Consider the following 13,196-nt stretch of genomic DNA (forward strand, 5'->3'; position numbering starts at 1 on the left):
TGTGATTATAAAGCGGTCGAAAGAACACAAATTGCCTGCCAAGCATGTGAATCAACACAACTTTTGCCTCTACCTTTGAAGTTGTCACTTGCCACTATTGTAGTGGATGTACTTATTGAGCATGTTTAGCAATTTTTATTTGGACACTTGGATCAAGGGATATTACTTTGACATAATAAATTGTAGATGGGCTTCCACTTCAACCGATGGGCTGGACCCAGATATAAAATGTATCTTTTTTTTTTTTTTTTTGGTTTGCCAACCCCGGTTTTAAACCAGTGGTTCGACCCGCGTCTCACACCTGATTGTGGTGGGTGAATCTCCCAGTGAGGATTTTTTGCATCCACAAAGATTCGATACTGGAACATTGTTTAAGCGAACCAACGCTTACCACTTGGACCAACCCCGTTGGTAAATGTATCTAATAAAGGACCTTCATGATTATGTTCACTTTGAGCTTACATAATTTATAACCCAAATTAGGAAGAATCAACTATATTCAAACAAAATGAAATCAAATTTAGAATAGAAATTATTAATTTTTATACAAAATGAATTAATATCTAATAAAGGACCACCATGATTAAGATCACTTTGAACTCAAATAATTTATAATACAAATTTGGAAGAATCAACTCAATGCAAACAAAATGAGTTCAAATTTGGAAAAATAAATTATTAACTTCCAGACAAAATGAATTAATATCTTTAGTTGTCCCTTTGACAAATACTATAAAAGATTCGGTTTAAACATGTTCAGTTGTATCTTTGAACATTCTTAGAGGTTAAAATTTCCTAAATCAAAGAAGATATTCTCTTTCTTTATCAAAGGAGACGACTAAACAAATTCAAATCTTTTCTTTTTAGCATCTTTGACTGATTCTATCGAATATTTGTCAGATTATTTATTAGTTTCCATACCCAAAAAAAAAATCAAAGCATTTTCTTTGAGTGACGATTTTACATTTGGTGGGTTATTTTATATTCTCTAGGAGAGTCAAAACTTGACTTTTTTCACTACAAGTGTTGTTGGTCATTACTAACTAAACAAATTCTCTAGTGGTTCGAATATTATAATATGTGGTCGTGACGACGGACGGACCAGAAGGGGTAAGATTAAGGAGGTCTCCCTCCGACGCAGAAGAAAACATTGGCGGGCGAGCGTAATGGAGTCCTCCCCAAAAGCGGGCCCTGCTCAAACGTCCAATTACTGAGTCTTCGTCATTGCATAGCTCCACATATAGGCCCCTAGTCATTGTGACTAGGTTGATGATGATCAAAGAAAATAAAATAGTACTATCTTTTTTGCATTAATTCTCATTCTCAATTTTTGGCATTTTTCATTTTAATGATGTGTTAGGTATCCATTTTAAATCATATTTTTATTTTAGAAAAATAGAAAAACCTGAAATCTAGAGACTTTTTGTCAATTATGGATTAGAGGTAAAAATAGTCATTTTATTCAGTTCCGTGCAAGCCACTTAAAATCCTAATGCAAATTGAGGGTATAATGGTAAACATATATTATCTTTAAGATAAACTTATTATTTATCATTTTTCTCACATCCAAACCTAGACAATCTATTCTTAATTTTTATTATCATTTTCTTTGTCTATTTTTATTTTGACATACCAAACTTGTTTTTCATTCCATAATTTATTTGTACAAAAGTTACCAAAACCACTTTTCATTATGAACACAAATGGATTATTGTTATTGTGCATAAAGTCATAAATATGTCGAATGTGATGATCAACCCCAAAGTGAATTGAATGGAGTGGTTGGAAGTAAACCAACTCCATGTGACTCAGGATGAGTGGACGAGAATCTCTCTAACAAATTCGATTGAGGATATCTCACGTATGTTTGCTGGCTAGAGCGCACAAAGAGAGTTCCGCACATATAATTTGACAATGATGTTACCAATTCTTCGTCTTTCTTGAGATGTGCGAACCCATTTTGCCAACCTACCGAGGTGAAAAGTTCTCTAAGTCTAGCTTGTTAAGCTAGGCCTACTATCAGTACATGATGGGATATGATGAAGCTTTCATTCTTGTGACGTGTCATCCTAAGTAAGAGATCGTCGCCACCTGGACAATCCAACGGCCACCAAACATCAGATTAAAGTATAAATACCTCCCACCTACCACATGTAATGATAACATTCATTTCTTCCTACATTCTTCTTTAAGTTTCACTACTAAGTAGTTTTAAAGACCTATCAGAGATTGGTGTTGTACTCGAATCTAACTTAACATTCGGATACGGCTTTCCGACCACTTGAGTCGGCTTGCACTCACCTTTCTTTGTTTATAAGAAACTATAATCAACTAGAATCTAGTGGAAATTGTTAAAGAGGTCAGATTTGGATGCAACACTTGTGTATTTATTTATTTTAAATAGGCAATATAGAGAATGAAAATTAATACCAAAAATGCCCTTAATAATGGGTGAGTTTTCTTTCATATGTAAGGAAATACTGTAACCACCAAACAATGGAGATTACAAAAGGTATTACATTTTGCAATTTCCATTCTAGTAGAACCTCTCAACTAATATCACTCTCCTATTTAAATACAAGTGTCCTTCTTGCAATGGCTACTAGAATCCCGGTGAAATCCCCTTTGTGGTCTCCCTATGTTTTATTGTCATCTCAAAGCTCCTTGAGAAATGTTGCTGCCATTGCTGCTCTCTCTTGGCATCCATCATTTAGGTATTTTCTTTTGTATCAATTTTTTTAACTCTGATCTAAATTCTGGTGTGAAACCAATCTAATGTAAACATTCTCCATTGTCATTCTTGAGTTTGGTTTGAGTTAGAGATATAAACTGTTCATGGACACACCTTATTGAGTTGTGTTTGGTATTCTTTGACTCAAAGCAAAATAGGACACAAAATCGGTTGGAATCAATCTCCAAATAACCCTAGAATTGAATCAATCAGACACAGGTATTCTCTTTGTAGAATCATTAGATTGTTTTTGTATGGTTTAAAATTATTCTCATGAAGTGCTCTTGGTTGTGTGGAATTTTTAAACTTAGGTTTATCTTCTTTCTTCTTTTTTTCATATGAATTGGTGTTAACATTATTCTTTTGGCAAGAGATAAAAATGATAACATAATAATAGGATAATAAATAGTCGAATAATAAAAGTCTTACATTTTACTAATTGGACACATGGATCCTTTCGCACCAATCAGCTACGCTTGATGTCATATTTGTTAATAATAAGGGAAAACATCCTCTACTGTATACAATAGTGCACATATATATCAAATGATTGGTTGAGAAAACAAAGTAATCAGCCAATCATTTGGTACAAAAATGCATTGTTGTGCACAGTATAATTTTTTTTAATTAATAATAATGATAATACATAATAATAAATAAAACCTAGCAATGCCTGACACTTACATAAAAGTCACCTTATGTGAGACTCAAGCTATGTTTAATCTATCATGATAGGCATAGCGTGGAAGATATGGTCATAATGGTGGCATGAGAATTCTCTTTCTAGGTATTTATTTATTTCTAATACTTTATAAAAGCTAGGGTTCACATAAGCAATTCAATTGTGTTCTCAAATTTTCTGGTTCTCTTTTCGTTTCTTGGTCCTACTCCTACCTTTAATTGAATAGTATGAAGTTTACTTTTCTTTTTCTTTTTCTTTTTGTATATGATTATTTGAAAAACTCTTTTTTGATATTTATCATTGATAGATCCATAACGAATCAAATGAATTTAGATTTATATATTTTTATAAATTAATGCTGTCATGTTTAAGTAATTTTGTATTTTTTGTGGGTCAAGTCTTTCTGTCTATGTGGGAGCAGAGGCATTATATACATGCTTTATTCTTGCTTTATTCTTACCCATTAATATTATGTGGCCCATTCACATATGTCAGTATGATCTTGAAGGTTTAAAATAAGATACTAGTGTTTTTTTTTTGTTTATAGTCATATGGATATCTTCACGCATCCCTTAGATTGTGACAGGTGACAGTTTTGAACTATAACAATTATGATTATAAAGACAAATGAATTCACCGACCATTAGATTAAAAAAATAAAAAGTCCATGGGTCAAAATATAAGATTTGTGGAGATATTCGCATGATAACAAACAAAAAATTTTAAAGACACCATTGAAGGTGTTTAGTTAATAATGGCCGACACCTCTTGGTGTAGTGTAGAGGTCACAAATGCGACTTTCTTACCAAAAAAATAAAAGTTACAAGTGCGAGATACATGTAAGCCCCCTCCCCCGAGGCATAATATAAAAAGGTATGAGTCATGAGAATGTAGATAAGATATACTTAAGTTGGCCCAGGAGAATTTGAGTTAGAAAAAAAAAAAAATTTCAATTCAGGAGATTGATTTTTTTTTGGGTAGGTAGAATGAAATTAAGCCGTTAGTAAAAGTGATGCGTTATTGTCTTAATAAAAAATTTAAAAAAAAAAGAAAAAGAAAAAGAAAAGAGTGATGCTTTATTTTGAAATCTTGAGTCATAAATACTAATTTTACTTGGATCATGTACATTAAATGCGCCGCGACAATTAAGTTTGTTGGCCATAACCATGGGCCCAAAACTTTAACACCGACGGTGGAGATCAAAGTTAGAGGTCAATGAATTTTAAAAAAAGGTCAACCCGTCGAACGGTCGTGATTGGACCTGGGACATGATGGATCTTACTTTAATAACCGACATCATGATGGATGATGCATGGTTCATGATGTATAAGTTTCACCAGTGCGGTAACGTGGGGTTGCCATGGAGGCATGGTCGGCTATATACGGGCCCCACTGAAGGTTTCATAGCCGTTGCATTCGAATGACAGACCTTTTAAAATCTTAAAAGCAACTCAAAAAGGAAACGGATTGCGGGAAAAGCGGGAAAAGCGAAAAAGTCTATCACAAGGGAAAAACGGGTTAGGGTTAGAGATGGTTTGAAATTTTTGAATGACGATCGAGACATGTTAAATTTGGCTTCCTTGATTATTGGACGTGTTCAGTTTCCCACACTTCCTCGACCAATTCTTTCTTGCAGACAAACGGTTCAGAGAGATAAACTTCATCTTCTTTATTTTATCTTCTTAAATCCATTCCTTCTTTTTCTGCTTTGATTGATCTTGGAAGTGTGTAAATACTGTAAATAGTAGGGTTCTGTTTGTATGTTGGGCTTTTTTATTCTTTTCTTGTATATATAATTGTTTGATTTTAATCTATAGAGTCGTTTATTTTGGAATTGGGTTTTCTTTCCCTCCTTTTGTACGCCTGTTTCCTTTAGTGTCCGGATGTGTTTTCTTTGTTGTTGTATTATAAGATCAGACAAACTCATTATTTCTTTTCTTTCATTTGGGTATTATTGAATAGACATTTCTTGGTTGATAGCTTCAGCTATAACTGGGTTTCCTTGAGAAGGAAGAGGTTGCTTATGAAGCTTCGGCTTCGTACTCTTTAAGGTTCCGTTGGTTTCTCAGCTTTCTCAGGGTTCAATTTGGGTCTTCCAGCCAATTATCAGGTAAATTCTACTACCCTTGTATCTCCTTCTCCTTTCTGTATCTATCATGGAGTTTTTTCAGATATTTTATTGTTTACAGTTTATGCAGCTTGAGATGCTTGTCACTTGATTTTCATAATTATCTGTAGTTTATCCTTTAATTAAGTTTCTGATACTCAAAAGCTCCTTGCGATTGGAAATCAAAGTCGTAATTTTCTTACATAGGTTTCTGTACAGATCAGAACTATTACGTTTAATCTGGAGCACCTTGAGATTGATTATTTTGTCGTCCTGGGTCGGTGTCCCATGGCTGGAAATAGTGTATCCTCAGCTATGGCCGAAAATGAGATTGCTGTTCTAAAAGAAACTCTTCAAGCTCAACAACAGCTTCTACAGAAAGTCTACAAGGACCTTGAAGAGGAGAGAGAAGCTTCAGCCTCTGCAGCAAGCGAAGCTTTATCCATGATTTTGCGTCTACAAGGTGAAAAGGGTGCAGAACAGATGGAAGCTAGTCAATACAAAAGATTGGTAGAAGAAAAGATGCATTACGCAGAGGAATGTTTATCACTTTTTGAGGATCTCATGTATACAAAAGAAATGGAGATCGCTTCTCTAGAGTTCCAAATTCAAGCTTATAGATATAAATTACTGAGCCTGGGATTTAGTGATCCTTGTGTTGGGAAAATGAAATTCCAGGACAGACAGTATTTTCGGAGAAACGAAGTTCAAGTTGGGGAGCTTGTTTTTAATGGAAATGTAAGAAGGAACGCCTCTCTGCCTCCAATTCCTCCTAAAGATGCACGGTTGAAGAAGAAGCGCAAGGTTAGAAATGAAGGATCAACAGCTTCACTGCAAGAATTGACTGCAACTAAGAGTGAAGAATTATTACAGGTGATGCCTGAGGGAGCTGAGATTGGTGACCTCAATTCATATTGGGAAAAAATAAAAAGGTTGGATGGACAAGTAAAAGAGTTATCGTACAGAAGAGATGTTGAGAGAGTAGAATCTGACTTGATTTCAAGAAATTGTGATCTTTCCTCAACCATGACAGTAGTGCCCTCAGGTTTGACGGGTATCTCAAGTACTTGTTCACTGACTACAGCAGTGAGCAGAGATTTGTCACTCGAAACAATTGCACGAGCCACACCAATTAAAATGGATTTTGAAGGTACATCTTCATGTTCAACTAATAAGGTTGATGATTCTGCTGATGTTCTTGGATTTGAGGCATCCACTAGTATTCCATGTGTGGAAAGTGAAACAGTCAGAAGTCCAACTCCTTCGACAACTGTGCATGATGTTTTTGAAGTCCCACAAAATCAGGATAATCAGAAACCTTTTGTATCACAGAAACAAGAACAAAAGCTGATCTTCCAAGGTGAGACAACGACCATTCTCGGGAAGCAGCAATCAGTCCCAACAGAAACACCTGAATACTACTACAAAGAAAAAGATGATTGGGTAAAGAAGGTCTTGCTATTTTCCCATCGTGAAAACAAGTCACCTGAACCAAGAGAGGGGGTCACCCTTGATTGTCACTCACCTCTTTCTGATCCCAAATCTCTACCTGAGTCTGAGATTCAGCTGCTTAAGAAAAGAATTGAGCTACTTGAGAATGACAGAAAGGTTATAAACCAGGAATCATTTGACAGAGGGGAAGAACAATTTAAATTGTTGAAGGATATAAATGAGCAGCTTAAGATGATACAATTTGAGATAGACAAGTTCAAATCTAAGAAATCTTCTTCACGAGATGAGTCTCAGTTTATATCTCTCATTGAGGTAAGCCACATTGCTTATTTTCTTAGTGTTCTGGCTCAAATCTCATTGGTGATGAATCCTCTCTCTCCCCCCAAACATTCTTTTTCTTCTTTTGGATGGGAGTGGCCAGATAACAGTGGCTTTGTGTTCTGAACAATGTTGCCCCCCCCCCTCCCACCACATACCAACCCCCACCCCACCCAAAAAAAAAGGAAAAAAGAAAAGGTAGTTGGGAAGGATTTTGATGGAGATTAATCAGATCACTACTAAATATTTTTGTCACCATGTCTGCAGGCAATGCTGTGCTGTTCAGTCTAGTTCAGCCACCAAAACTGTCTCACCTAAGGCTGCTTTCAGATATAAATGCAACAGTATTGGCAGTTGGCACATCTCCCCAGCACACAATATAAAGGGAACTGCTGACAGAAAATTTTAGATTATAACAAGCGGCCTGCATACACTGATACTGGATTGAATTTGTAGTTATTTTTTTTAAAACTGAGTGAAGATTTAATACTGCTCATCACATAGTGTATAAATAGATTAATTGTGTACATTGTGGAAGTTTACATCAAAACAGGGCTTTTGTATTGATTCTTAGTGATTGAATTTTGAATGCTTGTGCACATGTAATCTCTTCTTGTATTCTAATGGCCGTCTTTCTTTCATTCCCTTTGTGTCTAGATGATCCATACTCTGAAGTTACTTTAAAAGAAATTGATGGCAAGATTAATATTACAAATAAAGGGTTTACAGCTGAGGCGTCCAATGGTTGGGAAGACCATGTATGAGGTACCTTATATTTGGGTTCCTTATTAAGAAAATTTGTTTAAGACTGATTATAATTCCAACTTTAGCCATTGCTGGTTCTCTCACCCCTGTCCCAACCCTCCGAAACTCCTGCTACATATCCCTGGAACTACCCAACTTGCTTCCCTACAGGTCCAATAACCTATGCTCCTAGAAACCTCTAGTCTTGCAATACCTTTACCTCTCAACAAGAACCGACTTTTAGAGCGTTCAAGACCTAAAAGTTCAAAATCAATGATTGAGGCAAATAAAAAGAATTTCTAGGACTTGTCCTGGATCTTCATGTTGTTTCAGCTAATTCAACCTGCAATGAAAATGAGATGACAGTGATGAGCTTGCTGCTGCCCCATAAATCATGTCCTGAAAGCTCCAAATGGTATCAAGTTCTGATGGCGAAAATTAGATATCTGCAGTATCCACTATGAAGATTTCACAGAGACTTCTAATTGCAACATTACTGAGATATGAATTGGAACCCTGTGTTAGAACCCTCAGAATCCAAACCCCTTAAGGATAAGAAGTCTGCACCATTTGCCAAGCTCAAATTTTAGACAACAAGAGTTAATCTCGCTTTATTGTGCCTAAAACTGTCTAATCAGAAAAATAAGGATTTCGTTCATTAAGCAGTAAAGTGAAGATAATTTTCAATGACACCAATAATTCTCAATTTTTGGGGGAATTTATTGTAGAGAGCAGATAAAATTGCGACAGAACCATTTACTTTGCAGAAAAATGGCTGATCTTGGTCAATCATAGCACTAAAGCAGGCTTTGATTCCTGTCACATGGCTGCATTTGCTTTTTCTGGTCCAAATCCCATCATTTGAAGGCTTTGATTTTGTCAGAGTCCATCCTAATAGGATCTCAATTTACATCTTCCAATGTCATTTCTCTGTGCAGATATTTCTGTAAATTTCTAGATTAATGATTGAAATTTGTGCCTGAATATTTTTCTGCCAGATTGAATTCTGATCCCCTTCTTCTTTTTTACTCCTTTTTTTTTTTTTGTGGGGGGGGGGGGAGGTGAGTGATTGATATGTCTAAAAATTTGTATGGAAAAAAAATCACCAACCTCTTAATTTATGTACAACACAATTGAGAATTAATAATTTTTTTGGGTAGAAGAATTAATACTCTCCAACAGTAGAAGATGATATCCCAAGGGAAGAGGCAAGTGTTGCAGTTGTATCACTGTCAATGTATCTCTTCGGGCGATCCAAGTCATCAGCTGCATCGACCATGGTTGGCCTAGTTGATGCTGCCTCCTGAGTGCGAAGAAGGCCTAATTCAATCAATTCACCTATTGTGACTTCCCACATCTTGCATACTTTAGGTGCCTGATCTCTTGCAGCTCTCATGAGAAAAGAGTCAAATCATTTTCTCCAACCTCCTATGATAGTGACTTTTCACCCACATGTGAAGGCTTAAGCCACCAACAGACATGGAGTCAGTGGGTCTTTTTTCTGGCGACCATCCCTAGCTCAAAATTCCAAAGCTGTAAACATCACCTTTTCTTGATGTCTTTGATCTGTATGCATACTCTACATGACAGAAAGTTAAAACTAAAATTTGTTTCTCATATGACCTCTAAACGAAATTCTTCTTCTGTGAATTTTGATAGGATTATCCAACAGGACAGTATCCAATACTGCTTCACATATGCCATCACTACAAGCCATGCTATACACACAGTTACATATATTTTATAGATATGGTTCTTAAGAGCAATTTGTGATGTTCTAGGTTGCACCATACTATGTTGTAACTCAGGCACAAACCTTAGATCAATACATTCATCATAAAGCAGAAGAAGCAGCAACCTAGAACACCATAGGATCCTTAGGGGCTTTACTGGATAATCTGAATGCACTAGTTTGCTGTTGGTAACTGTAACTAAAGAAACAATGAGCACATCTACAGCCATATAAGTCATTGAGGAGAACACTACTTAGCTTCAAGTCACATTGTATAACCTTAATTGGAGAGTGGTGATGCAAATAAGCCATCCCTTCTGCTACCTCACTACAAATATTTACCCTCAGGATCAAGCTCAAGACTAAAGAAGATGAACCCCAACCTGTCCCTTAATCTGAATGTGGATAAAGGTGGCTATCCAAACTTCCATTTTCCATGTAAGGAAAAACAAGAGCCTTAAAATCTGGTAAGCTACATGCAGTTATGAACCTCATTAGGTTCCTGTGATGAATCCTTTTCTGGACTTCGGTATTCTTGATTAAGCTCTTGGTAGAATTTCCAGCTTGCAAGTTGCAACTTTAGCATTTTGACTGCTACAATTATCCCATCACTTAGAACTCCTTTGTAGACGATGGTAACTGTCTGATGCTATCATCCTCTGCTGACCTCTGGTGGCCTCAGACAATTCTCAATAAGTTAATCTAGGGAAGTTGGACTCCAGTGCAAGGGTCAATTGGCTGAATGCTTGTTCTTTCCCCAGAGGTGACTATTCTCTTGATGCTCCTTAATCCAGCCACACAAACTATTGTGGCTAGGAATGCAGATGCGATGGTGCAAAGTGCAAACATTAATCAAATTTTTACGAGAACAAATCCATTGTTGCCTTTTATAGCAAATGCTAAATCCAGATCCACACAGATGCATGTGTCCTAAGAAGGTATAGTTTGTAGCCAAATTGAAGATGCCACCATTGAAGTTGTTTAGTGAAAGATTCAGTAGTCAGGCTACGACGTCAACTGAGACTGTCTGGGATCCCTTCAGATAAGTAATTCAGGAAGCTCCCCTTTAAGAGAATCATGACAGATTGACTGGGAAAATAGCATAACAGTTTGACAATTGAGGAAAGATATTTCCAGATAGATTGTTAGATGACAGATCAGTCTCTTGAACTGACTCCATCCTGCTAATTTCAGTCTGCAAGTTTCCTTGAAGAAAGTGGGAAAGATTCAGAAACATTCAGAAACATTCTAATCTCCCTAAGCCCAGATATTTGTCTAGGGATCTTCCCTGTTAATCTGATATAAGACAAATCTAACTTGTTCAACTCCTTGCATTGATTAATCTCACAAGATATCATTCCTGTCGGTTCTTGCTGAGGTACAAATAATTTAATTGACTAAGATTACCTAGAGTTGTTGGAATCTCTCCGATTAAATTGTACTTTGACAAATCAAGTAGACCAAGTGAAGCAATCTGTCCCAGTGTGGCTGGAATTGCACCTTTTAGTGAGTTGATAGACAATATGAGTTGGTGTACCCTCTTGAAATGACCAATCTCTAATGGAATTGTCCCACTGAAGAGGTTGGAGGTTGGTTGACAAGTTTAATACACTGAGATTTGAGAGGTTTCCAAAATTGGGAGACATGCAGTTCAAGGGTCAACAATTCATTTCCTGGAAGAATCATACCTGCCAATTTTAAATTCTTATAGTTGGGGACAATTCATGAGGGAGGTGAAGAATGGCTCAAGGTTAATGTTACTGTCATGGCTAGCCATATTATTATGAGACAAGTGAAGAATGTTAAGGATTTGAAGCTTTTCTACAATTTCTGATGGCGATCAACCTTGTTGAAGTATATGTAAATTTGGGATTTTTACTGTTCACGTTACTTCAACAAACCTGAAAGGTGGTGGTTCTCTACATCCAATGGATACAAGCGTGACAAATTTGAAAGAGTAACTGGAATTTTTTCCAGTCAAGAAATTTTAAATTGATATTCCATGTTTTACTGGATAAACGAATCTCTGCTGGGATATTGCCCATGAGTGAGTTTTCAGAGAGATCTACACATAACAAAGAGCTGCAGTTTGAGAACATGGAAGCCCAAGTTCTACCTGTAAGTTTCTGTTTATCTAATTTGGAGACAAGGTAAGAAAGAAGGGACAGTGAATCTAGTATCTCTCCATGTAGGGCTGTTTCCATCAAGCCACAGTTTATGAAGATGTCACAAGGATGCTAGTTCGGATGGAATAGAGCCATATAAGTAGTCCCACAGTAAAAGCATATGAAATCCATTGAGATTTGTAATGGAGGGAGAAAGCCGACTTGGACTACCAGATTGAGTCAGAATTAGTCTTGCCACACAGTGCTGCTGCCCATCACACTAGATTCCTGGTGTTTATAGAAGGCTAGAATCATATGCTGAATGAAAGAACCAACATTGTTTTTTGATGATCAAGGCTGTCATGCTGATAGTTTGATTCCCTTTCTTTATCCTAATGACAAACTCCTCTGTCTTACAGATATCAGTAAGAGGAGGGGACCTGAAATTGAAGTCTCAAAGTAGTTGGAGCTCAAGGGAGGAAAATAGAAACTGAAGAAGTGCTTATCGTGAAACATAAGCTGATAGATACCCAGTGAGAGGTGGTGTTGGTGAAGGCATGAATGAAGGTGATACCAATTGTGGATGGTGGCTTGTGACCTTTCACATTGTAGTATATTCAACAAAGGCTACTTTTCTTTTGAGTTATGGGTTTGCAACATGAAGGTAGCAGAAAGATGAGTAGGTATACTCAACTCAACAGATACAGAAGGACAATTAACATATACATGTGAAATTTGGAAACTCTGGGCTTTAACATCGTAGCTTTAATTATGGCTTCTAGATGGTTAAGTCCTTGGCCTGAACCAAACCTTCTTCTCATGTCTAGGCCAGCCCAACTTCTGCATCTACTAAAGTTAATTCTTGTTGATTTATCACTCCAATTTCATGTAGTTTCATGCATAATAATCAGTATCCTAATACTTTTTTGGGAAGCTAATTACAGTGTCATGCATAGTTTTCCTGCTCTATGGTTTAGGGCTAATTAGGGTCAACCTGGACCAGATTTGAGACATGAGAGTAGATCAAGGTTAAATTTTCAAGTCCATGCAGTCTGGGCAGGGCCTAAGCCCAGCTAATCAGAGGACTCAATGGTGGGCTGAAGTCTTGAAATGTCCAGTCCAACAAGGATTGGGCATTCAAAAATGAATGTGGATCATCTCCCCTGACGGGGAGCAGTCTGTGCTCCGCAGACGGCCTTACAACTACAAATTATGTGGGGGGCCACAATTAAAAAATAATAAAACATAAAAACATCAAAAAATAAAAAAATAAAAATCTCATCACCTTAACCCTGTGGGTCCCCTTGTAATTTGTGGTCAACAGC

At 36.7% G+C, this 13,196-nt stretch overlaps 1 protein-coding gene and 1 pseudogene across 2 annotated transcripts; one reads left to right on the forward strand and one right to left on the reverse strand.

Moving 5' to 3' along the window:
* The first annotated feature begins 4,882 nt into the window (after nucleotides 1-4,882).
* LOC149021800 (uncharacterized) lies at nucleotides 4,883-8,384 on the forward strand. Of its 2 annotated transcripts, none has more exons than XM_089149981.1 (3): nucleotides 4,883-5,523; nucleotides 5,728-7,284; nucleotides 7,558-8,384. In XM_089149981.1, exons 2-3 carry the CDS (start codon nucleotides 5,809-5,811, stop codon nucleotides 7,579-7,581), a joined length of 1,500 nt encoding a protein of 499 aa, XP_089006107.1. In that variant the 5' UTR covers nucleotides 4,883-5,523; nucleotides 5,728-5,808; the 3' UTR covers nucleotides 7,582-8,384. The 2 variants fall into 2 exon arrangements, with proteins under 2 accessions (XP_089006107.1, XP_089006106.1); XM_089149980.1 differs by having other exon boundaries at nucleotides 5,740-7,284.
* An 815-nt stretch (nucleotides 8,385-9,199) lies between these two features.
* LOC149021801 (uncharacterized) lies at nucleotides 9,200-12,717 on the reverse strand (annotated as a pseudogene).
* Nucleotides 12,718-13,196: the final 479 nt, after the last annotated feature.

This window comes from Hakea prostrata, chromosome 3 (assembly GCF_041222555.1).
Source record: "Hakea prostrata isolate BN-2017 chromosome 3, UWA_Hpros_2, whole genome shotgun sequence".
Classification (NCBI taxonomy): domain Eukaryota; kingdom Viridiplantae; phylum Streptophyta; class Magnoliopsida; order Proteales; family Proteaceae; genus Hakea; species Hakea prostrata.